The 26,255-nt window shown below is 47.4% G+C and overlaps 1 protein-coding gene and 1 long non-coding RNA gene across 2 annotated transcripts; one reads left to right on the top strand and one right to left on the bottom strand.

The window, feature by feature from the left end:
* Positions 1–302: 302 nt before the first annotated feature.
* On the bottom strand, positions 303–12,827 carry LOC119150411 (solute carrier family 22 member 2-like). The gene is made up of 10 exons (XM_037392936.1): positions 12,417–12,827; positions 10,795–10,898; positions 7,349–7,503; positions 6,363–6,531; positions 5,415–5,529; positions 4,770–4,876; positions 4,396–4,610; positions 2,362–2,470; positions 1,504–1,616; positions 303–526 (listed from the first exon to the last, which is right to left on the bottom strand). Exons 1-10 carry the CDS (start codon positions 12,825–12,827, stop codon positions 327–329), a joined length of 1,698 nt encoding a protein of 565 aa, XP_037248833.1. The 3' UTR covers positions 303–326.
* Positions 4,459–7,361, top strand: LOC119150412. The gene is made up of 3 exons (XR_005105054.1): positions 4,459–4,543; positions 6,168–6,481; positions 7,165–7,361. It is a non-coding gene; the product is annotated as an uncharacterized LOC119150412 (long non-coding RNA).
* Positions 12,828–26,255: the final 13,428 nt, after the last annotated feature.

The raw sequence follows: 26,255 nt of genomic DNA on the forward strand, positions 1-26,255 counted from the left end.
CAGGGTGTTCTCCTGATTGAAAGCTGCCTTCAGCCGCTGGCAGTGGCTGGCCATGGCAGGGACGACACATTTCCTCATGCTGACGGACGCCTCTCAAGGCAGACTGGCTGTGTGTGCTGCCTAAGGAGCGACTGAAGCCCAGATCGATGCTTTTCAGATGGCCCATGAAACCATCCTCCACACTTTCTCTTACTGTTTGGCTCCCACTAAGGTGTTAGTGGATTCCTGTCAGATCACACAGGAGAGCCCAGAGCCTGATATTGCTCCTGGAGGTCTTACCCACCAGCCATCCACTGTATATGTCTACAACAAAACCCAACAGGTTCTCAGAGATGTATAATAAATGTTGGGGGTTTTTTTAGCAGATTTTGCAGATGTAAAGTGGAGTTGCTCTGCTCTGCAGAAGGATACTTAATGCTACCATACCTGTGCAGATTTTCAGCATCTTCAATGGTCTCAGGCAGAGTCTTTCCCTTCGTCTCAGGTAGGAGCAAAACCAAACAGCCATCGATTAAAGCAATCACAGCTGCCAACACAGAGCAAGGCTCAGGATCACAAAGGCAATGCAATGGTCATACCTGAGTTTAATTCCAAGTCACTAATTCCCAGTGAGACACAGCTGCCTCGATGATTGAATAAGGACTCCTCAAAGTGGTAATAACTCTTGGCTTTTCATCTACACGATTCTCATTTTTCAGAGTAATTGCTGACAATTCTGAGGTGCATCTGAGGCCTGGCAAGCAATCCTGGGCCCTAGACTCAAGGGTGGTCTGGCTCCCTTGCTTTGTGCACGCAATGCAAAGGATACAGGTTTTGGCTCTGGTTGCCTAGCTGTCATGGGATCGGGGTGATGCTAGCTAGCTGTCATCCCCACTTTTGGCTGGATTAGGACATACGCAACAGGTTGCTACCAGCCCACCTGGCCAGTTTCACCTTCTGACTAGTTTTGGATCCTCCTATGACCATGCTCAGGGCAGATGGTGCATGCAGGCACAGCGATTTGAACCCGTGCAGCACCAGACATTCAAGGCAGCCTTTTATTTTAGGATAGCAGCCTTAACAGGCTGTTCTGCTGCTTTGCCATCCTAAATTGCCATGGGATCCTCGACACACTGGGCCCCCTGAGGTGCCAGCAAGAGGTGGAGAGTGACTTTTGTGTAGGGAGACAAGAGGCCATCCTGCTCGCACTGCAGGTCCTGTGACCACACTGTGGATGAGAGCAGCAGAACCCAAAGACATTCCTGCCTTGGGAAGAGCTCCGCAGGAGGAAGACAAAGCTTGAAAGAGCTGTCCCGAAACCATGGGATCCCCTTCACTGCAGATAGGGCTAAGGGGTGACCTTGCTCCAACTTCCAGATGAAACAGACCTACCAAGATGCACCTTACATGTGTGTGCACATGTATATACAGCTCTCCACATTTCTTTTTTTAAAGGTGGGAAATAGATCACAAAACTCACGCTTCTAGGCTGTGGCCAGCCGACCTGTCTTGCAGCTCTCTTACCAAAGATGACCAGGGGCAGTTCGTGCCAGAGCTCTGCTAGCCTGTACACAAGGAAGGGTGTTACTATCCCACCGAGGTCGCACATGGATGAGCAGACGAGGACTCCCAGGTTCCTGCAAAGCACTTGCACACATGCGCACACACATGTACGCACGTGTGCACACACGTCACTGACTATGCCTGGGAGTGCCTCGTCCAGCTCTGCACCCCAGTGCCACGGCAGGATGCACAAAAGGTTTGCCCAGCCCTGCTGCCAGGGTGAGTGGGTCAGCGCCCTGTCCAAGTGAATTTGCAGCTGGTGGGAGGAGGGATGTGCTGTGGGTCTCAGGGAGGAGAAGACAGGTAACCTCCTGGGGCTTAGGAAGGTGCTTAGAAAGGCCTGGCCCCCATCGTGGTGAACACAGTCAAAAGAGAGCACAGGTAGAGCATTCTCCCATGGAGAAATATGACAAGGTGAAATGGGTGAGGAAAGGAGCAAGTTAGATGAGACAAGACATGAAGACTAGCCCTGTATTGGAGCAGAGGTGTGAATGAGCATTTGACTTCTCCTGGTTCACTGAACTGCACTGGAAGGGAAGCCTGGAGGATGTTTGGGAAGGTTTCTCACACATCCCCTCAGAAACCTCCTGCCTCAGTGCTGGGCTCAGAAGCAGGGAAGGGGGCGAGTTTCTGCTGTACCACCCAGCAGCTCTCCTCCACCTTTGCAAGGTGTGTTTTATACACGCGAACTCTTTTTGCAGGTCAGTGCACGAGCCACAGGCTCCTCAGCTGCATCCACAGCCTTGAGCTGGCCTCTTGCAGTCTTTCCCAGAGAAACACCCCGTGCTTTTACCAGCCAACAGAAGATGGTGCACTTACCTGAGAAATGTTGGATACAGCTCAGGATTTACCAAGCAAATAATTTCATAGCACATGGTAATTCCCATCCTGCCCAAGCAAGCTGCTGTCATTTTAAGCCAATAAAGAGCTGTAATGACATTGTGCTCGTTAAGGTTGGAATACAAAACTGCGGGTTTTTTTCTGCTCTTGACATAAAGCAGCATTAAATATTTAATTTAAGGAAACAGTAAGTTTGCTATCATGAAAGCTCAAGTGGACAGTACATGATGATGTTCTATTTCACTCAATAAAGAATTTATAATGCAATTGTCTTGTGACTCAGTCAAATAACCAAGACTTGACTTTGCTAGTTTTCTGTCACAGAGAGAAGTCAATGATACAAAGTAGTTTGGGTTATCCAGTGCATTAACCAAAAGTTTACACAAGACACCATTTCTTGCTTGCAATAAAACTAAAGAGGGCAACTGTATTGTTTGGTAGTTGAAGTCTGCTACCAGCAAGATACTCCATACTTTTGCACAGAGGCTTCCGATTGCTTTCAGGCTGGGACAAGTTTGTTTTGCTTCCCTGTCTCTCAGTGTGTGCTTTACAATTGCTTTCACACCTGGGGCTATAGCTGTCAGCTGCAAATAAATGAATATCCCAGCCCTGAAGCCAGAATCAGTCTAAGATACCTGTGTGCCACATGGGCTTGTAGACCCCAAACTGACCCTGGATGGTGGCTTCAGATGTTTCAACTATTAGCATACTTGGGGCATGGAGTTTCTCCCTCATTTAGCAGCTGAGGGATGCATCAAGCCCAGGGCAGTATTTTACTGGCCCATAGCTGCTGGCAAGCCCTGCCAACAAAGCGCCTCCAGAGCTGAGACGCCAGGCACTGCTGCCTGTGGTTTGCAGCAATTGCAGCTGTAGGTGCCTGGGCCGGTCCCTGCCTCCCTGCTGGGGCTCTGCTCACCCCATCACCCCCGCAGGGCCTGCCTGGGTGTAAAACAAGCCTGTTCTGCAGGGTCAGACTTGGGGCTATGGGCTTTGAAGGTGGCTCAGCTCAGGGCTGGTGGTGCTGCCGTGGGCAAGCAAGCCGGGAAGGCTGGGGTCTCTGCTGGTGGCTGCTGCTGCCAAGCCTGCTGGCATGGCTGAGCCAGGCTGGCAGCAGCATCCTCACTGGCCATACCTGTCCCTGGGGCAAGGTGCTCACCCGGGCGCTGCCGCTCCCTTTGCCCTGGCACAGGCAGCAGCTGTGGGGCCACAGGACTCCCACCCCTGGGCTCCCCCAGCAAAGCCCAGCGTAGTCCTTGCATAGCCCCTGCACTCCCCAGTTGCCCATTAAAATAAGTTTCCATTGTCTGGACACCTTGGGTTTTTTCCCTATGACATTTTTCCATAACATTTTGTGGCTTTGTCCTTTGTCCTTGTCCCACATGACTGACAGCTGTTTGGCACTTCTATGTGTGTAGTTCCAGTCTAGCTGTATGCCATAAAGAAAAAGGTAAGATGTTTCATTCAGTGGCCCTTAAGGGACACATTGCTTTGAGACTGTGGCCTTGGAGTGAACCCTTAGATAAACAAAAGCAAAGTTTCTGTCACTGTGGTTGCTCAACAACCTACATTCATGCCAGCAGCACTGTGGATGGCAGAAAGCACTTACTGTACCCATATGGTGTTTAAGTGTATGTGTGCGCCCATACATTTTTCCTTTTTAGAAACAGAAAACATGGGAGTTTTGGGTGAAAACGCTGAAGTGTGCATTCAGATCCAAATTTTAGGCCAGACAAAAACTGGGGACTTAACACAGCATGCTTCATGATCTAGCACATGCAGACCTGCCATCTAATTTGATGCCATTTCAGAAATTTAGTTCACCCCATTTCTCCAGCCTCTCATTAACTGGTATAAACGCTGATGGTGGGACGTAAATTAGCTTTTATGGTTTTGCCTTCATTGGAACACAGTACTGACATGGGCCAGGTTAGCAGGCATTGTTTTCTATTTTCCAGGGCAATAACCAAGAGACAGGGAGAGAATTCATTGACGGAGGAGGTTTGCGTGACTCACTGTCTGGGACTAACGCTGTGCTGAGGCAAGCACCACCTGCCATCACATTTGCCACAGCCCAGGGGTAGCGATGGCCAACACGATCCAGTGTTAGCATGAGGATGAAGGCAGCTGGGAACTCGACGAGAGCAGAATAGAGGAAATCCAGGTACATGTTCCCAGCGGCTATTCCCATGTGCATGATGAGCCCCTGGTAGAGGACGGAGCTTGTGAACCTGGGTAGAGAACAGGATGTGAATGAAGTCAAACCCTTTGTTTTATGCAAAGAGCTGAGATTTGCAGTTGGTTAGGAGCAAAACAGGCTTACATCATTGTTGACGATTTAGGGCACCAAATCACACACCTCCATTTGGGCTGCAAAAGCCTTCCCTTACCAACTGTACATCAAAATAAACGTGTGTTTTCTGATCTGAGGTGTCCTGACCAGGTCTAGAAATGAAGGTTTTGGCTTTTCTCCATCTTCATCTTCGGAGCTGAGATTCTGGGAGCACAAGCGACAGAACAAGAGATTACAGTAGGCAGGGGAGAGGGTGGGAAGCACTACAATGAATATTTTCTTCCGGATTAATGGGAGGATGGGGGTTTTCATTTGCCAGTTAAGTGACTGGGGGCAAAATAGCTTCTCCAGAGTGTTTTGAGAAAAGGAAGCGTGAAAATTTATATAACCAGTCTTCATATCTGTGTAGCCATGTGTATGAGGCTATTGCATGGTATGGAGCAGCATGTAACAAATAATGAGTAAAGGTGTTCTGGGATTTTTAGTCATAAGATTTGGTGAGTTTATTTTTGATTGATACTTAAAGGAAGAGTTTTTCTTGTCTTCTGGCTGGTTTTGCGAGCCTCTTTTCCCAAATACGCTCTGTGAGGGTTCTAGGCAGTCAAACTGAAGAAAACTCACTTGCCTTTGCTTTAGGGAACTGCAGTGCTTTTTGTCACCAAGCTGCTCCCTACTCTAAACACAAAACAGTCCTAAATCCAAAACATTGTTTGCACACATGCAGCAAATGCAGTGCAGTCACCTGGAAAGAGAGAGGTAACTTCTTCTTATTTCCCTTGGCGATGTGTTTAATAACTTCCATAGCTTTGTCATTTTGCTTTTGAGCTATTAGCCACCTGGGAGACTCGGGCAGACACCTGCAACACATATAAGCATGACAGCTACAGGGAAAGAAAATGTATGTCAGTGGTACACAGAAAATGAAAACAGAATCGAGTTTCTCAGGCTAGGATCCTAAGGTGTACTGAATATCCATGGGTTGTACAGAACTCAGTGGTAGCTGTGGCTGTCAGTGATTGTACTCGGATTTGTGCTCCACTTGAGTGACAACGCAGCCTGATTTTTAATATATATATATATATATATATATTTAAGGCTAAACCCAGTTTATTATAGTTTGGAAATATTACTCTGATAAAATTCTTTTGACATGTTTTAGAAATGACTAATAATCTGTGGGTATAAAGAAGAACAGCTGTAAACCTGATCTTCCATGTTAAAAATAACCTTTCATAAAAAGACCAAAGGAAAAAACCCTCCCAAATCTGTTCCCTGATGTAGTTATAGAATTTTCTAGGGAGCATTTTTACTCATTTTTTTTATAAATAGTCAACAAAAGCCTGTTGATTGCATTAAAAAACCCAAACAAATTTAATCGATGATTAGAAAAACTCACTTCTCACAGCAGCTCACATACTGTTCAAGAAATAATGACTTCTTATTTTTTAATGGGTGGCAAGGACTCTAAACACAGAAGCATTGCAATGTGTTGCAGGTAATCTTGCTCTTAGGTGATTCAGACTAAACCCATGGGCAAGAAAAATGCCAGATCTCATCTGATGTTGTCTTGGAAATCCTACATGTAGCACTATGGCCAATCCCTACAGAGAAGCTTCAGCTCTCAGCTTCAATCCCCTGGTTTTGTCGATGTGGCTTGGTGTTGCTGGGAGCTGTAGGAGCGGGCACTTACCAATAATAGAGCAAGAAGAAGAAATTGGGCAGTGTGACTGTGAGCTGGAGCCACCTCCAGTGTGGAAGCGCGTAAGCCAGGGCGGTGAGGATGAGGAGTCCCAGCGTGAAGGCAAGCTGGTAAGTGATGCCCGCTGCCCTCCGGTAGTTTGGGCCAACAAATTCTGCAACTGCAAAGGTCAGTTGTATGAGCAAAAATAAATTGGTTTGGAGAGCTGGGGGAATGTAACTCCTGCCAGCTAAAACCACATGGAGCCTCTGTGCTTATCTGTGCCCTTGCGTCACGGCGTGCGGGTGTGGGTTTAGATAGGAAAGTGGAGCAGTTTTGGGTCCCTGGTGTAAATTACAGGGCAAGTCCCCACCCTTCCTCTTCCACTGGTCAGCTGGAGACTTTACCCTTGCCTTCAAGGGTGTCAGGCCCCCACCCATCGATGCGAGCCAAAGGGTGCTTTCTTCTTCCGACTCCTAGCTAAGAACTAAAATGGGAAAATAAAATAGACAGCTGGAATTTGCTTGCCTCCATCTCCCTCCTCCCTTACGGCTTGGGAACAGAGCCTCCCTGCCCTCCAAGCACCTGAAACAGCACAGCAAAAACTGTTTTGGCACCCAAGCTGTCAAACACAAGTGTTAGCCCTCATCTCCTGCTTGCTGCCTTTCCTGGAAAAGCATTATACATCTTCGTAGTGCTTTCAGTTAGTTCTTGTCTCTAGACCTTTTCCTTCATTTTGGCACACGCTTCTCCAGGTATGAACATTCCCTAGTTTTCAGAGCTGCCTCCTAATTATTCCCTTTATGTTTACAAGCAGGTGCAAGCTTGCGTCTTAAACACCTGGATTCAAGTAAAGAGGTGCTGTTTGGCAGTAAATAGCAGTGTCCCTGCTATTGTTACATGCAATTCCTTAAAAATTGGATGGCACCAGTGGGGGTCAGCCCTGCTGCTAGACAGGGGGTTCCTCCCCCCCAGATGTAATTGCAAGCTGCCGTAACTGAGGACGTAGCCGGTCAGCCAGCCCGCCTTGCTGACGAGCCCCTGTACCAGGCGGAAGATCACTGCCCAGCTGTAGCTGGGTGCAAAGGCCATCAGAACCCCCGAGACCGCGCTGATGAAGACTGTGACCAGGAGGCAGAGCTTGCGGCCAAACCTGCAGAGGGAGAGCAGAAAAGAGAAGAAAGAGGCTCAGCTGCTGGCAGGGCATGGTGGCAGAGCAAAGGGTTTGAAGAGGCTGGAGGTGGTCCCTGTCACCTTATTCTGTTTGTTTTGAGTAGGAGTCTGTACCTGCTCTTCCCTTTGCAACATTTTTCAACTCAATGGAAGCCCAGGGGACTCTCCTGTCCTGTTTTCAGGTTATTGTTCACTTCTGGATAATGACTTAGCTGATGAGTTCAAGAAATGCTCTGATATGGCTCTTCAGCCTATCTGTCAAAGCTTTCATAGCTTTTTAGTGGGGACCTTGTTCAATAACTGTGATCTTTACCTATTTTCTCATTAATCTTGGCTGACTATTGAGCTCTTGAAGAGGGTTTTGTACATCCCTGTTATTTGTCATTCCTTGTATCACCGTGACTCACTGATGGAAATAAATTGTTTCCAAAAGAAACAAGCTTACTGGAACGCTGGAAGGGCATTTGTTTTCTATCTGACAGAGATAAATATTGTTAGAAGTATGATTTATAAAAACCATTAAACTAGTGGATGTCCACTAACAAAAATAGCATGATAATAAATGCCAGCCAAAATAAATGTCTTCTGTTCTCCACAATAACATCAGCAGATCCCATTGCTCAAACTTTCCTTCTGTCAGGACCCTGACATACAGATGTTTTTGACTTGTCTTGAAGTCCAGCTCAAGAGAGCCTTGTCAGACCACGAGCAGAGTCCTCTCCAGCAAAGGTCCTTTCCCAGTGCCCCAGCTCTGAATGGGAGAGGTGCAATGCTGCATGTTAGCACTGACCCCGGGAGCTCCCTAGGGGCACAGGACTGCCAATTTCCAAGACAGCTATGGCCCTTGAATGTCAAAGTCAGCATCTGGATGTGTGCCCTGAGACCAATCAAGTAGATGAGTAGGTCTAATCCCTCAGAGAGAAGCACATTTGCAAAGCTTATGAAACCTTCCCTGAAGCACCTGAAACGTTTTCAGGAGGTGTCCTGACTACAGCAGTTTGCAGCAATCTCATGCACAGGAAAACCAGCACTCCAGATGCACTCAGGCTGTCTGACAAGAAGAAGATGAATATCTCGAATCCAGGAAACACAAAATTCATGAGGATTTTCCCCAGTCCCTCTCCTAAATTTGAGGGCTCTTTGTTTGTTTTTGCCCTAACACTTGCTCGGTATGGGATTTTGTATCGCTCTTGAGTGCTTGCAGCGGAGGGACCATGGTGAACTGGGGCAGGACAGCAGTGAGCAGAGCAGTAGAAAAACCCCTCGACACTATGACATGCATGTGCTTTATCTTAGCAGCAAAGATATCCTACTCCCTCATGTCTTTTCATACTTTTGCTTGATAATAAGCCATGGTAAAAAGATCCTTCAGTATTTTGACACAGAGAGCATTTCAGATATAAATGACTGAGGGTTTGGGAGCTCCAGTTTCTATTGGTTCGCACAGCCATACACTGCCAAGAAATGCCTTTGCTAGGGAACATGATTGCTTAATCCACCTCTGTGCTGAAGAGGTGAAGAGTGGCACCTCTGCTGGTCGCGGGATCTGCTTACTGCTGCTCCATGTCCTGTCATGCCTGGATGAGCAGCTGCTACATATCCCCTCCTTTGCTTCCATCAGCTGTGCATTGTTATCTGAGTGTCAGTTCTGGGAAAAAGGATGGAATGCTTTCTAGTTCACTAGATGATTGGCCAGAAGACAGGAATTTGGATTTAAGGGAAAGAGAGGATGGTGTGTGTGTGTGTGTGACATACATTTCCAAGATGAAAAAGAAACCAAGATCCTTCCAAATGTATGTGAAGAAAAGCAAAAATTGGTGTAAGTGTGTCAACCTTTGTCTTTCGAATCAGACAGGGGACTCCAGCCCCATACTGAAGACTGGATGTAGGATCTTTGCAGTACTCCTGTAGTCATTTGATATCTTTCACCCAAGAGAACCTTATGCCAAAGCTGTAGCTACACACAAGATGTGACCAGGATGAGTTACTGTGATAAATCAGTATCTTCTGATGTAAAATCCATTTAAGCAGAACACCTGAAATAAACATGATCTGGTTCACTGGTAGTAAGGTAATGGTTTACTGAGGACTGGAAAGTGGTCTGTCCAATCTGTGCAAAGGTGACCTTCTTCACAAGCAGGTTTGTCCACACGGAGGGACAGGCTGGCATTAGCTAGGACCCTGGTAGCTACTTACGTGTACACAAAGGTGGTGTACACGACCTAACTGATGATGTGTTTGCCCGCAATGAAACATGGGAGCAGGGACCAGCAGGACAATCACAGACCCATCCTTATTTTGTGACACTACAAAACTACTATGAGGGACAGCTGTGCCCCTTCCCATAGACCTTCCCCCTTGGAGGAGGGGGAAAGTTAAAAGAAGGGAATGGTGGCAGTATCTGTCCAACAGAGATGATTCTGGGGCCTGATCAGCACGGGAGGAAAAGGCTATTGCTCATTGTGCTCTCTGATGTCCTGAGAATACAGAAAAAAAAGACATTCCTCCAAGACAGACTGACTCTACAGAAGGATTCTTCATCCTGTGTTACCCTCATCCCTTTAAATTCCAGTCTCAGATCTCTTGTAATTTTACTGTAATTTCATAAACATGCCCAGGAAGATCACCTACAAAGCATTAAATTTGTTTAGAGTCTAACCTAAAAATAACACTACTGGGCAGATACATGGCACAATGACACTTGTGGTGGAAAAGAGGAGATGAGGGACAACAAGGTCTAGAACTGGCTACATAGAGAGCCAACTAGAAAAAGGGAAACCAAAGAAAATTTCAGAAGGAGCAACTTCTATTTCTGTATCTGAGAAAAACTATTCTATTTTGAAACTGATTTATGGCCATCTGGATGCTGTTAAAATTAATGTGAAACAAATTTATCACAAAGATGGGCAAACAGCTCGCATGTGAGTTAAAGTTTCATCTTAAACTTTGAGCTCACATTGCGGTTTGCCACTGTGAACAAACCCAAAATCTCTTCATCCGTGAATATACAAATTCCCCATGCAGCCACTGAGAAGCTATGAAAGTGGAGAAACACTATGGCATTTCCATGGATTCTTGGGTCACAACAGTCTTTGAAAGCAGGGGCTTAGGAACCACTGTCCACCCCCTTTGTAAGTGACACATGGGCCTTTTTAATCAAGTTTTAGTTGCATTCATTTCCCCTTTGAATCATGGAAGTTATTCAGTGACATGCATAAAGCAGATAACCAGAGAAAACGGTTCATCTCACACCCGTCTACATACTGCTTACCTGTCTGCTAGGTAGCCAATGCTCACGGAACCAATAAAAAACCCGGCGTTCACACATGACTGGAAGAGGTCCAGCTTCCAGGAGTCCTCACACACCAGGTTAAACTGCAAGGGCAACCACAGGAACATTCAATGCAAACCATGGCTGTTCAAGGAGGAAGGAAACCAATGACACACAACTAGAAAACAGGCTCCAGAAAAGAACCCCCTTAATCTCTTAAACTGACATCTGCAATACATCTTGCCCAAAACACTTGTCCAAAACTTGTGGAAAAGTTACACCCTGGAAAATGATTGCACAATGACACATGAGAAGAGTGAGAAAGGGAGAAAAACTCTGAACAAACAAATTAAGGCGTTGAGAATAATCTCACCCTCTCCTCCCCATCCATCTGCCTGAAATTTGGAGGACACTTGGAGCATGGTTTCCTTCCTGGATGCCAAAGCCTCCAACCATGTATCACCTCGCTGCACAAAAGCATCGCCAGGCATGAGAGGTGTCGGGGCTGCCATGAGCCTTGCTGGAGGGGAGCCAAGAGCTGGCTGTCCCACTCCTCATTAGCACTGGCAAAACACCCAGGGCTTGGTTGACTTTTCTCTGCAGTGAGCTGGTACTCTGTGACTTGCTTTTGATTTACAATTAACAGGTCACCAACCTGAACCCAGCTAGAGGAGGAGGGCAAACTGGCGTTAACTTCTCTGCTGCTGGAAATATTCATTCATGTGTAACGAGACTTCAGCCCAGAAGGAAGCATGAATGTCCTTGGCTGCTTATTTCATCTTTTTCTAACCTGGACAAGTTTGCTGGGGCCATACCAAACAGCTCAAATCCATTTCCCTGGCTTCCCTGATGTAGAGGACAGCTGGGAGTGCTCTTCTCTGCCCTAACCCATCTATCCCAAGGGAAAGTGGGAAGGAGTTGCTTTGTAACAGTGATGATAGTGAAGCAAAGGAATATGAATACTTTGCCCAAGGAAGCTGTGAAGCATCCAGCGTCAGAGTTTTTTAAGAACAGGTTACAGAAACATCTGCTAGGCATGGTTTAGCTATAGTTATTAGAGATTTGGGACAGTAGAAGTAGAAGAGATCTCTCTTGAGGTTCCTTCCTATGCTTCAGGTCTCTACATGGCTGTTAGTAATGGTTTGTGCAGTTTTTCACTTTCTAAATTATCTGGTTTAGATACTGTAAGTTGGAAGAAAAGAACGCTGCTGCTGCTGCTGCTGACTCATTATCTGACAACTGCAGCCCCATCCTCTGCTTCTTGTTCATTGTAAGTGAGTTTCTGTGTGGATTATCACCCAAATGTGCAGTTCCTTGGTTTGGTCTGTGGAGTCCTACCCTCAGCTTGGTGACTGAAACACGGAATTATGAGAATAGCTGTTGTCTGATTGATGACAAGCTTGCAGCATTAGCTTCCCAAGAAAAGCAATCATTTCCCATTATATCTCCATATGAATCTTTGCTCTAAGTCCCTAGTAAGTCATGATATTCACGATTTATTAGCAGTGAGGTTCAGACTGCGCACCAAAAGAAAACTTTGCTTACTTAGCATACTAACCCAACAACTTCTAGTTCCCAGCTGTGCAGGCAAGAGTGATTTTGCTGGATGAGCTGTGTCTTACCTCTGTCACGAGAGTGGTCCCTGGGGAGTCATAGACCCAGCCGTCCCGGCAGGGACCGAGGGGGACGGTGCTCCGGTTGCCCACGAGGCTGCCGAGGGGGTCAGTGCAGCTGATGCCAGTTGCGTTCCAGTCCACCTCGTACCTCCTGCAGCGGCTGCTGAAGTCGCCCCCGTGGCCGCCCCACTCGGGAACCGTGTGATTCAGCTGCTCCTCCAGGCTCCAGCCACAGCGCTGGCTCAGCTCGGCCACCCTGAGGCTGCGGCAATGGTGCTCAGGGGTGAACCCCAGGAAAAAAATCCCCACATAAATGGGAGCAAAGGTAGCAGAGAGCAGGCATACAACAAAGAGAGTTTGTTTCTGAAAGAAGTCAAATTCTCCGATCTGCTCTAAAATGTCATCCAGGGTTGGCATCTTTGTACGTTGCAACTCATTAAAATATCTAACTCAGCTGCTTTCCAGGGCTTTGCCCTTCACTGCATGCTTAAATAACAGCTGAAGTGTGTGCTCAGAACTCACAAATAAATAATTAATTACCTTTGTCAATTGTCAAGCCATGCATCGCAACCTTTGTTTCTAAAATGTCATTTCTAACCATACTTGGGCTCTCCTGTTTTGGCCTCCATTGTGATTAAGTTTTGTATATGACACCCTTGAAATACCAGAGCTGATGTCTTAGATTATGGCCATCTCAGTCTGTCACCGAAAGCCTGCCAGTGCACAGTATGGGCTAGGCGCTAATTCCTTTGTTTGCTCTTTTCAGAGGCCATACATATTACAAAAGCAATGTTGTCCTCTCCCTCATATATATGCAACTGAAGAACCTCATACTCAGACATGATTGCATGGTACTTTGAGGGTGTAGAAGATGACCCAGAGAAGACACAACAGGGCAGATTTCTTTTAGGCACCTAACAGCTAAGGAAGAGTGTTATGCCCCAAATAGGAAGCAGACCGGCCACTGCAGTATGAGTTGGCACTTCTGAATCGGAGGTGCCCAGACCAAACTTGCAGGGGTTCACACTTGGCTGCCCCACACCTGAGGAGCTGGGAGTGGCCCTGAGACCCACCAGCAGCTCTCGCGTGCCCACCCTGCCCTCTGCCTCCTGCCCTGCACCCTGGGAAGGCAGTGGGCAGAGGCTGCTGTAACCCACAGCCCCATCTCACGAATACTTTACAGCTATTTAGTGTGAATTTCTTGGACAATGCTAATGTGTAAATGTGTGCTTAAGCAAGGAGACATCCTCAGCCTCTTTTACCGAGGGGGATGATTTATGTTGTGTTCCCATAGCTGCAGTTGCATAAGGTTCTTTCATGTTGTTCCCCATTTGCCTGCCCTGTAAACAATTAGCTTGTGTCAACTAATGTAAGCGATGATGGAGGCCTGGATGAGGTTCAGCGCAGCTGAACATCAGAAGTGTGGACCTGGACAAAAAACATCTATGGGCAAAGATTTCTGCCTGCAAATTTTTTGCAGACATGTTTTTTTACCCTTCTTTCTAGGTCAGACTGTAATGACTTTGTAGCTTGTTTAGCGCTTCTGAAGAGGATCCCTGAGCAGGCTGCTCTCATCGAGTTAATTCCCCCCCTGAGGAGCACTTGGTGACCTCGATGAGTTTTATGAAACACAAAACTAAACAATGAACCTTGGAGGAAAACAGAGGTGATAAGTAACATGATGTTTTAAAGGGCTATTAATAACAAGCCCTGTTGAGTTACAACAACGTGCATGCCTAGGAACTGTCATGCATCACAAATGGGACTGCTACTTTGCAATAAATGTCTTTCACAACTAAGAAAAGACCAGACCTTTGACCATTCACAGTTAAACTGTTTACCTATCTCCATTCAGGTCTGTTTTACACCAGAAGCAGGGAATGGACTATTCTCCCTGTTAATGCTCAAGGAGTTAACTGCACTAGCAGCTTTTAAACCGTGCACCCGCCTGCACACAGGCTACTCAGAGGAGCACATATTCGATGCATTTGTTAGCAGCTAAAACCTGGGTCAGCCAGAACTTAGCCATATGCAACAAGAAGTGCATCAAGCATCCTGGAAATATACTTAATCACCCTTTCTTGGTTCTGCCTGGAGTAGTTTCACACTGGGGAGAGCCAGAAGAAAGACTGATACGAGTTTTGTGTTTGTATGCCCATTATGCCAGCAGAAGGTTCTATCTCTGCTTTTGAGGCAGATTGATGTTATTTCTTCTGGAAAACCTCTAGTGTCGCTTGAATATTCTCTTGCATTGCCAGTAAACACAGTATTGTCCTACAGTGGGAGCGACCACTGACTAGCTTCACAAATTGCATGGTGTCTAGAGGTTTTTGTTATTGATATCTGAGCTGCCTGAGGATATCCTGACTCCCTCCTGTGTACAGCAACATCAGTCTCAGGGGAACAGAATGGTCCACCCCACCAACATAAAGGCATGTGACTCTTGTCACCTGGACACACCTGATTGCATTTGTGTGATCTCTTGATGATGTTTTGCAGCAGTTTTTTTTCCGTTTCACTGGGGACAGAGCAGGGAGTGAGCATGCATGTGGTCCTGCTGGTGGATCTGCACACGTGAATGCAGGCAGCATGACAGCTTGCCAGGGTGACATCTGTACAAAGAAACTAAACATGGCTGTGTATGGGCTCAAGCACTATCCCATATCCACACACATAAAGGTTTAACCTTTACCACCCTTCCTAGTACTGTTTTGCCCAATAACTGTTAGCACAGTCCTCACAACACCCAGGCAGCTTTGGAATGGTGATGCTGGACGGGCTGTTTCTGGTAGGCAGGAGGGAAAAGATCGCCTTGACTGGGGTTGGTATATACAGATGTAAGCCATGTCATACCCCATGCCTCCAGCATTAAAAAACTGGGACTGCCTATTTTATTTACTAGCACAGATGCAGCACAACATCAATCAGCATATAATGTGTAAGGCAGCTAGAATAGCAATGCCAAAAAAGCCGGAGCAACTCTGTTAGCAGAGGGCATCTGTACCTCCAGCAGAAGACCCATGTTGCCCTGCAGTGGCAGGTTCGTGAAACAGTGTCAGCTCTGACAGGTTTACTGCGTATAATCAGTAATCCCTTCAGTTTGCAGCAGTGGAGCATTACCATGCCTGCTTTAAAAGCTGTCAGCCTTCCAAAAGCTGGGGTGAGTAGTCCTGTACTCTGACCTTCCTGAGCTTTAGATGTATGCTTACCGAGATGGGTGAAATGAGAACAAAGTGACACCGAAAACACTGCTGTAAAAAAGTTACAGATAAAAGACAGATCTAATCCATCCATAAAAACAACGCATACTAATAATAATAGTATATATAACTCTTGGCTGTCAAACAATAGCCTTTATTCAAAGATATGAAAACATCTTCTCAGGAAATCACTCCTGAAGACCTAGAAACTGAGACAGAGAGATCCAACAGGCTAGCTCTTCAGAGATACAGGTTTTCAGGTCTTTAAGAGTTTAGGCTAAAATGATTTACTAGAGTTGCCTCAGACAGATGTTTCCAAGTAGGTGCCTCCTGAAGTGTTCTCCTACAAGCCTTCTTGCATGAATAGACATCTGCGTTGACTCCCTTCTAGTGAGTCATTCTTTCATCCATGCCATTCAGTAATGATTTTGGTTAAGTGCTTACCTAGGTGTAGAGGAATTACAGAGGAATGAAGGCAGGCTAATTAACATTGATAATATCCAGCTGTGGGCTTCCTTCAGGGACAGTGGGTTGGCTGATGTAGATAAGGTGCAGCTGTGGCTGGTTCTGTTAAGTAGTTAAATAGCTCTAAGAGGTATAGAAAAGGAGCAGCTAATGATGAGAGGCCTGGGGGAAGCAGAGGGAGCACCCTGGATGTAGGAGAGACAAGGAGAGGCCTTGGGAGAAGAAGGAGGAGGCCTGGATGAGGAGAGGCTGGCTGGAAGAGGAGCCTGGAGAAGAAGAATCCAGATGCAACAGGGACAAGAAGCAGGGTGGACTGGCCTGAAGAGGATGAAGAAACAGCACGGACAGTAGATGAACTTTTGAAACCTTGTGGAGGTTGGTGGCCATGCTGGGGCAAGGCATGGGAACTACTTATTGGAGTTAACCTGGTATGGGATGGTAAAAGCCTTGTTGCAGCCAACGAGTTTTGTTAGTGTTGCAACACCTATGTATGTGGACCTTGTCATAGCTCTGTTTTCTGTGGGTGTAACAGAAGCATAGATGTTTAACAGGGAGCTTTGAGCATGGTGCTGTCTCCCACAATCATGAACGGGCCATACTAGGTCCAGAGGAATATGATGGGAAATCACTGGAAGCACTGAAGAAACAAGGAGGTGCACTGCCTGTGTATTGGGGTGCATGTACATGTGGTGGGCTGAGCCAGTCCAATTTCTTGGTGTGAAGGTCCCACTCCCCATCCCCTTTCCTACAGCCTGTTCTGGCACTTGTTGGTCCTCTACTCCATAAACTGAGTCAACTCACTAAACAGGCAGCGGCTGATCCTAACAATTACCTGGGTAGACTTATCCTGCAGTAGTGAGTTGCAGGGTCTCAGTGAAGGGATAAGGAAGAATCAGCACAAAGGAAGGGGCAGGACCACATGGCTGGGGGAGGGAGGCTGGAAAGGAGGGGGAAGAGGCAGGATGTCCCCCTTGTGGTGATGGGGTAGACCAGATACCTTGCAGATTTTGGTAGGGTTTCACCTGGGCTAATGCCATCCATGTAAAAGCTGAGCATCTGGACTGATCTAGTTGTCTACAGCTGTCCAGGCCAGTCCGATCAATGGGAACGAACATGTATCTCCAGATATATAACCACATATCCAGCAGCAGCCTACAGTGGTGACTGATAGCAAATCTGTGCACCCAGAGCTGTTCAGAGCAGCTGGAGCAACCTGCTCCAGTTAATCTGGACAAGGTGTTGACACATGGGGACATTTCTGACAAATTGATCGGAGCATAAAGTGCAGAGCTTGCAATGGAGCTGACTGCAGGTGGCCAGACAATACCTGATCTCATGTGAATCCTGCCGGGGGGAAAGGTGCCTGTCAAAAATGTCTAAGGAAACCTGGACTGCCAAAGGGTCTGTGATCCACTGGTGCTTTATGTCATGGGATCTCAGCTCTTCAGATCAGCACTGAGGGCTCGATATCTAAGAGCTGACTATAGAGGGAGCCTACACACCTTGTTTTCAGGCTGCTCAAGTTGCATCAAACAACATGTGTTTGCACTTGATACTTATTTGCATCATGAGAACATATTTTATAACCAAGAGAAACAAAGTGTACTTTATGGTTGGCTCACATACTACAACTAAGATTATAATCATACTGTATTTGGCAAAACCCTCCTGTTCTTGATTATTTGTGTCTAGAGCCAAAACTCACAGATTGAGCTCATTTCCTCATTGAACACTAATTACCAGCTTAGTATTGTGCAACCTAGGAATACCTCCCTCAATGACGAAGACAGTTCAGTGCACAGTCCTCACGCCTCAGCTTTTGCTGTGGCATAGAGCATGACGTGTTGCTGGAGTTTGTTCTCTGAACGTTTCGTTTCTGCAGTCATGAGTGGCCTTTTGCCTCCCTCTTGCCAAGGGTGGGAGCCCTGCTGAGCAGCTACGCCACTGGCGTTTGGGTCCATGAGCTGCTTGGGCTGGTACAAGGGATGCTCATGCTGCTGAGGGAAAGGTTATCGGCCCTGGGGCAGCATGGCTTGTTGTGAGCCTGTGACATGGTCCGTGGGGACCTGCTGCTTTGCTCTGACTTTCCAAGGAGAGGGCAAGGTCACCCTGCAATGTGCTTGGGGTTTGTGCAGCTGCTCTTATCAAAGGGGGTAGTGGTAACAGGTTACCAAGGGCAGCAAAGGCATCCAGGCAGCCCTGTAACTACTGGCACAGAGCCTGGAGGCTGTGCTAGGCACTTCAGGAAAAACACAGAGGCTTTTTTAAATGCTGATCAGAGATTTTTCCCAAGCCCACCCACTCATCCAGTTCACAAAAGTCCTCCCAGAACTGTCTGGTGGGGGTGACTATATTCACCAGCAGTCAAGGCTGGCCCTGGCCAGACCAGCCTTCCCAGCTGTGGGGCAGCACAGCACCAGTGCAGCACAGGCTGTCTGCAGTCATCTGCATATCTCACCTCAGCCTACTGTCACAGCCACCATTGTGACAGGGAAGCACGTGGGTCCCAGGGCTTCAGCCTCCTGGTGAGCAGCCATACATGACTGGAAAGAACAAGCCCCATCCCCAAAGGACTTGCTGTCTCGGTCTTAGGTTTATTATTTCTCTTGTGTAATTGAACTGCTGACACCTGCTCTAAGGCTAGCAGAACACAACATGAGTGTCCTGGTTTTGGCTGGAACAGAGTTAATCTTCTTCCTAGTAGCTGATACAGTGCTGTGTTTCAGATTTAGTAGGAGAATAATTATAACATACTGATGTTGCTGAGTAGTGCTTATCTCTTCCCTCTTATCCAAGGCATGAAACAGCTCCCACTCCTGCAGGGCTGCTGGCTCAAAAAGAGCATCTATACACAAGAAAGAAGGGGTCACTGTGTTTAAATACATAGTTAATTGCAAGCATTTAATTTTGCAGTAAGGTTTTTGGAGTGTGACTGCTTAATTAATTCCTAGATTGAACATATTAATCACATCCTGCTGTGCTCAGACAGGGTATCACAGCTGTACAGCATGGCATGATGTGAGGCATGGAGCCACCCCTGGCACTTCACCCCAGCTGAGAGCAGGGGCAAAAGTGGTGGCAGGGGGTGAGGCTGCCCTGCCTGCAGGGATCAGAGCAGGGGATGTCCCTTCCCACCTCTGTGGGGCTCTGTTCCCAGTGCTGTTGCCCTGGGCAGCCTGGGAGGATAGCAAAGGTGACAAGGGAGCAGCAACATCACACCACTACTTCCAGTGTCAGGGGGTCCCAGATCACAGCTTTCTGAAGCTCTGCCCTGGCCCATGCCTTTCTCCACCTCTACATGGCGTGGACAGCACCTACCCAGTGGGGTCCCACAGGGAGGGGGAGAAGGGGGTGTTTCTCTGAGGGATGGGTGGCTGTGTGGAGGAGAGGGTGACCCTCTGTCTCATCAGACAAGTCTGCATTGGGGCAAAGTGTACTGATCCTGGGAAGGAGGATAGGAACAGGAGGGCATGGAGAGAGACTGATCTTGTCCTTCAAGACCAGTTGGTCCTCTTTGAAGACCCCAAGCTCACCTCTCTGTTCTGTCTCAACCTGTGGCAGACCCTCTTGACTCCTCCTGCAGCTTCTCTCCTTGGCCTGATCCCTGCTGAAATCCCATATGATCCTTGAGACAGCAAAATACCGTTACCTGCAGTGCTGGGCTGTCTCAAGCCAGCCTCAACAGAATAAAAAGTGGTGTAGCATTGAGACCTGATTTTCTGACCGCCCTGCTCCTTGTGCATTGCTATGTAGCTGTTAAATTTGCTGGCATGAATGTGGTCTGACAAGAGACAGGTAATTACAGAATCTTCCGCCTACACCATGCCAGAAGACTTCAGCTCCAGTATCATTATGCAGATTTTTCTTGGATTTTCTTTATAGTCCTCAGTTAAAACACCATTTTAGCACTTCTGTGAAGTGAGTACACACACCTGTCTCCTCTGGTGCGGTTATAAATTGTTTTTCATATGACAGAAGGCCTGGAATCAGACACACAGCACTTACTAAAAAGACCAGTGAAGCAGTTAAAACTGACCTAGAAAAATGGTAACTGGGGATCAATCCGTGCAACAGATTTAGTGAAAGACTTCTTGCCTCTGAGCTTGAGTGTATTTTTTCCAGATGCAAAAGGAATTCAAATATATTCTGCAAGCTTGAATCTCTGGGGGCTTAGATATCACATGCACACAGCTCTGATGTAGTTTGTCAATGTTTGTTTACACAATTGTTATTAGCCCTGATATTTATGCTTCTAAAAGGGCTTTCTGCTCAGTGGGGGATGAAGCTATTGCTTCTGTTCAAATTGCTTGCAAAACCAGCCCTTTTGTAGCTGAGAAACGGCACATTTGTTTGTGTTCAGGTCTGCTGCCTCTGGCACCATGCAGGTGCAAGCAACGTGGTGGCTCAGAGAAGGAGGAGGTATCCAACACTACTTGTCATGGTATGTGCTCTTAAGCCTTCCCTTCTGGAAAAAGCTGAGCGCTTCTGCTCTTATTTCCATATTTTAGCTTGTGTTGTAAGTTTTTGAGTTTTGGTGTCTTGTAATTTCGTTTTATGAACATTTGGGCATCTGTCTATGCTTCTGGGAGATAGTGAAACCTATTGATTGCACAAATGCAGTTGCAGGTCTCAAGGATAAAGCAAGCTGTCAAGGAACAATGGCAAGAAGGCATCAGTAGTTTTAAGTCCAAAGGGAACATACAGACCCCACATTCATGGACAAACAGATGGCCTTTGGGAGAGAACTGAGGCTGAACACTACGGACCCATCATGAATGCAGTCAGCTCTGCCTCACTTTACTCCCAGGACTGCTGAAATTTCAGTGGAACTAACTAAACTAAAAGAGGCTGGCCAGAGAAGTAAGGGGAGTCAGATTTGAGGGCAAGGAAACTAGCTAGCAGGCAAGGTTGAAGCCAAACATAGACCATGTGGAATAGGACTTCAGAAACAGAGACAAATGTTTTCTGGTGGAGTCTTCCCCCGAAGCAGCTGATTGTCCTGCTGTGCTGCCCAGCAGGCTTCCATGCTCCACTCACTGCTGCAGTAGTTGCCTTGATAACTGCCTCCAGTGTAAGAAATGAGGCGGTTAGTGGGTAGGTATTGGTGCTGGAAGAAGCAACGAGACAGTGATGGTCACCATGAGATGTCTTGTCTGGGGCAAAGGTAGGTGAGAAGTTGCCCACATGCTTTGGTGAGATCATGTTGTTACCCTTCAGCATCCATAGGGTTGGTCACCTCTTGAACAAGCAACTTTTGAAGTGAGATAACCGCGGGAAAGCTTAGCCACTTTACAGATTAGGGAGTGGGTGGAATGAAACTGTTGGACCTGGCACTTTGTACAGATGAACCATAAATCCAGTGCAGGGACACTGTCAGGCTGGAGTGGGCTCACTCTCAAGCTGGGAGGAACTGCCGAAGTGAAGGGGATTCCCTGCGGAAAAGCCATTCTCAGTTGTCTGAAACTAAGGCATTGAGTCAAGCATGTTAATTAAATGGCTGCGGAAGCTCAGCCTGTAAGTCAAATAAAGATAGAAACAAGGACAAAGTTCAGGAAGCATTTACAGAAAGAGCCACAATTTCAAGTATGGGAACAGCAGTGTGTGTGTGCCTGTGTGTGTGTGTCTCTCAGCTGTGCAAACAGTGCTTGTCCCACTCAGTTTCCTGAGACTGAGGTGGCAGAGCTGGCAGCACGGGCAGTTTTACAGCGAACTGAGTGACCTTGTAAAATGTATGCCCTGGCTCTCCTATGGAGCAAGTTGCCCATTCAGTGCAACAGGTTCCCTTCTGAATTATTGGGCTGCTCCCATAAATACATGATAAGTGGACAGACCACAAAGCCGTGCCCAATGCAAAACAAATCTGACAGTTTCCAAGCAGGGAAAAATACACTGCAGACTCCCAAACTCTTGACCTTAATCGAGAACATCTTGTAACACTTGTGTGTGCTGTTAGATAATTACAGGTGGCAACTGTTAAAGAGAAAAGCTTTTAAGTCAGTCAGATGATTGCATGCAAGAACTTTGTTTAAACTTCTGTCTGTGCTGTGGTTATCTCGGGGTTTCCAAGCACAGTGAACTCATGAAATAATAATCTTAAAAAAATAGCCTCTCTATTGGCTACATAAAACTACCACATAGCAAGTGAGAAGTTGAAAAATGTCTGACAAGTTTCAAAAGCTCCAAAGACATGAGCTGAGGTTTTCTAAGCAGATGCTGGGAGTGATCAGTGATGCAGGCTGAGTCCAAGGGCACAGGAGCACCACACCCCCGTGTGTGGAGGTGGTGGCAGTATTAGTTCTGCACTAACAGCCACTGAAGCCGATATTTAGCATTTCTAATATGTACCTGAGCATGACAGCCAGTGGACAAGCAGTTGTGCTTCTCCTCACTCCTGTGACCACTTGTCCTGGGGAAGAGACCTCCCTGCTCCAATGGCATGGCAGCTGTCAAGAGCCTGCACCCAGGTGGTACCCACAGCACTGCAGTGGCAGCCAGCGATGCAGACCTCTGCTCTCATCCTCACAGCTGTATGTGACTGCGGAGTGTGATGTGGTGAATGTTTTGCTATTGGAAAGATGTGACTGATCCAGCTGAGCTGGCCCCCATGTGTGCAGGAACCCCCCGGGGCTTTCTGGCTGTCCCTGTATGTCCTCATTTTGCTCCTTGATCCTGGGGTCACACTGCCTTTGTGTTGTGTCCCCATTCAAACTCAGCGCAGTGCCTTGCATTCCTACTTCTGCAAACAATTCTCATGATCAAGTTTTTCTAGCTAGGGACCTTCGCCTCAGGCAGTGACTTGCATCAAGTCTTGCACACAGTCACCTCGGCTGCCCGTTGAGAGCAGTCTGTGCCACCTTGCCATGACCTGCCCTGGCCGCCACCTGCTGCCGCTGCTAGCCAGTGATGTGGCATCACTGAACCTCAGGGAGCTTTGGCCAAATGCATGCACACACATGTATACACGTACACAGAGTGTTAGTTTATTCCTCTGAGAAAAACAAGTGGTAAAGGGAAACCCACTTTTACCAGGAGAGCATCAGCTGCGTGCCTGACCTCAGCCACCATGTCACCATAGCAGCAGACAGTAAGATGCTGAATGCTGCCTGTGACGGCAGCTTCCCTGAGGTCATTTTTCCCTGCACAGGAGGCCACCTTCTTCTGAAATACTGCCTGCTGGAGTGACCCTGTGGACACTCATGTCTTTGGTGAACGCTTTTTCTACCCTGAGGTCATGGCTTGGCACCACAATGCTGACAGACAGAGCTGTCCCCAGAGAGGACTGGAGGACAAGGATGTCTCCTGCCTCCTTAGCCCACCAAGAAGCCCTTCTCCTTTTCTGTCCTTTGGTGAGGTTCTACCCCAGACCCTTCTCTGCTGGAAGCCTTCAGAGGTGGCTCCAAACCTCACTCAGCTTCTCTATAGTTACCCTGTGGCTGAAAAGCAGGGAAAAGGATCCCTAGGGAACCAGCATGAGCTGTGTTGGTGAGGCTGGAGATCTCTGTGGCTGTTATGGCTTTGGGGAAGGTGCCTCTGACCTCACCCACTTGAGTGGAAGCGATGCCAAATCCAGAGCCAGGCATGGCCAGTGGTCTGCAGTGGTCACCACCTTCTTCCCTGGCTCCTGACTGGTTCCAGCTCTTCCATGTTTCCTCAAGGCCAGCAGAGCTGTGGAGCCACCACATTTAGTCGGCAGCTTTCCCATGGGGACCTGGCCCTGTACAGTAATTGTGCTGGCTAACCTGTTCCACCTCCTGTCCCTCTGTGCCTGCTTTGCACATCTTTCCATTTGTCCAGCTCACATGAGTTTACAGTGTTTTAAATAGATCTTTGCTCCACAAGCTGCTCATTGCTCTCAGCGAGGCATCCAGTGACCAAACCTGCCCACAAGCAGGGAGAGGGGCAGAGGCAGCAGCAAATACCAGCCTGGAATGAGAAGAAACCAAGGAGAGCTGGTGAAGGTGAGCAAAGCCAGCCAGCCACCCTGCACCACAGCAAACGAGCGGCAGACAATGCCATTCTCCTCCCAAGCTCTTTCCCATTAGCGTCTTCATCCCTACTGAAACAGACCGCCTCGTTTGCTGTTAACCCACTCCCCCAGCTTTACAGTGGTACCTGGTACCTGTGGTGTGACAGCGTACACTGTAGCCTCCATATTTTCTACTTGGGTCAGCTAGTCCTTTAAGCTACTGCCTCCCTTTCTCTGTATACTTAATTCTTCCCTATTCTGCCATTTCTCATGTCATTGCCTTATAATTTCTCATGCAGTTATTTTATTTGTGTAGGTACAGGTGAGAGCTGGCCTTTTGCAAGCACACCCCAACAGAGCAAGCTAGCCGTGACAGCCTGGAGGTGAGCACAGGTTGGTCTAGCCCAGGTATTGTCAACGTATCTATGGGCACGGTGGGCACGAGTGCATGCAACTCGCAGGATAACTTAGGTATATGGCACTACTGTAGTTTTTTGTGCATGCACACACACACACACACACGGTATTTTCTGACAAAAACATAAGAAAGCAGAGGTGAAGTTAGAGGAATCCAGCTTGCCTTTGTTTCCCAGCAGCAGTGAGGGGAATGGCTTAGCACAGGTAGTGTAGGCTGCTGTTGCTTGGATCTTTGCAGTGAAAAAGAGTGACAGAATCATCACATACTGGTTGAGGTTATAAGGCATCTTTAAAGGTCATCTGGTCCACACTCCCCCTGTTCAAGCAGGGTCACCTACAACAGGTTGCCCAGGACCATGTCCAGGCAGCTTTTGAATATCTCCAAGGATGGGGACTCCACAGACTCTCTTGGTCACCCTCATAGTAAAAAAGTGTCTCTTGATGTTCAAAGGGAATCTCCTGTGTTTCAGCTTGTGCCCATTGCCTCTTAAAACATCCTTCTTAAGAACGTGCTTTAATCCACTCCTGACAAAAAATTCTGCAGCCACTGTATGCAGAAGGCTGGACATGGCCAGAGTCACTGAATTGCTAAAAACCTCGGCACAGTGTGAATGAACAGTGATCACAGCTGGGACTGTGGCTGCAAGGTCCGAGGCCTCCTTATGTTAGTCCAAAGGCCAGTGTTTCCCCTGGGCTGATGGTTTTATGCAACAGGAGGAGTGACTTCTTATATTGTGCATAATGTTTTCCAAGTTTATTCTCCAGGAGAAGACTGGACTTCCCTGAAAGGTTAATCCTCAGAGAAGGGAAAATTGAGGTGGAGCGGAATAGAACAAGAACAAAGCATGATGTGATGGGAAAACCAAGGGAAAAAAACTTCCCTGAATATAGAAAAATCAGTGAAGGATTATCTGGGAAGACCATAGATTTCCAGAAAATAAACAAGGGACTTCCTTGTTGAAAGCTGATATATAGCATATAGCTGGCACCATCCCTCTGAGCAAAAGCTGCTACCAGGAAAAATGTGATTGAGGTATTTCTGTTACTTTAGAATACATGGCGATTTTAATCATGCTGCTGAAAGGAAGGGAGGGAGTTTTCCCCATATTAGTTGTGCTAAGGCTCCTCTGGTACAAAATTGTCAGCCATTCCTTTGGAAAATGATGGTAAAGTGGAAGGAGGTTGGTGAAGATGCCTTTAAACCCTCACTAAGCTGGCATGAGGGCTGGGAGAGTGACAGCCAGGACCTGCAAAGCATGAGGCGTGACAGACATCCTTCCTGGGGTGCACATGCTGCTCCAATGTGTGCACCAGCTTGCACCCCTGCTCTGCCAGCCTGGGATGGGTGGGCAGTGGGGCTGGGCTGGGCTCTGCTCCCCCTTGCCCCTGTGGAAGGTGGTGAGGCCCACAGCACTGCTGGAGATGAGGAGAGGATGAGGTCCATGCCGTGCCTGCTGGCTATGCGGGAGCGTACATGTCTGCTTGGCTCCACTGGCCCAGGCGCCGCTTGTTGTTGAACACAGCACTGGAGGGGGGGGAGCAGCTTGAGGGGTCGGGATGGTGCCAGCAGCCTGCTGGTGCATATATGGCAATGATATGGTAACGTTGCTGTTTTCATTTATTAAACAAACCCGAAGTAAATCCCTTTTGCTTTTCTTCAGCTATCATTTTACTAAAAATATCATATGAACTAATCCTCTAAATAACCTTTTCATAAAGATCATCTTTGGATTAGTCTCCTAAATGTAAGTTCAAGGAGCTGGGAGCTGTTTCAGTAACCGCTTCTTTACTGAAACT

The sequence above is a fragment of the Falco rusticolus genome, chromosome 6 (assembly GCF_015220075.1).
Source record: "Falco rusticolus isolate bFalRus1 chromosome 6, bFalRus1.pri, whole genome shotgun sequence".
Taxonomy (NCBI): Eukaryota; Metazoa; Chordata; class Aves; order Falconiformes; family Falconidae; genus Falco; species Falco rusticolus.

Bases quoted from the DNA above. Each gene is read 5' to 3' on its own strand.
- LOC119150411 (XM_037392936.1), bottom strand. From the start codon at position 12,827: ATGCCAACCCTGGATGACATTTTAGAGCAGATCGGAGAATTTGACTTC. The intron at 7,504-10,794 runs GTAAGCAGTATG...CTCCCTCTGCAG, and splicing joins ATTGGCTACCTAGCAGACAG to GTTTGGCCGCAAGCTCTGCC. The intron at 1,617-2,361 runs GTAAGTGCACCA...AGTGCTTTGCAG, and splicing joins CTGTATCCAACATTTCTCAG to GAACCTGGGAGTCCTCGTCT.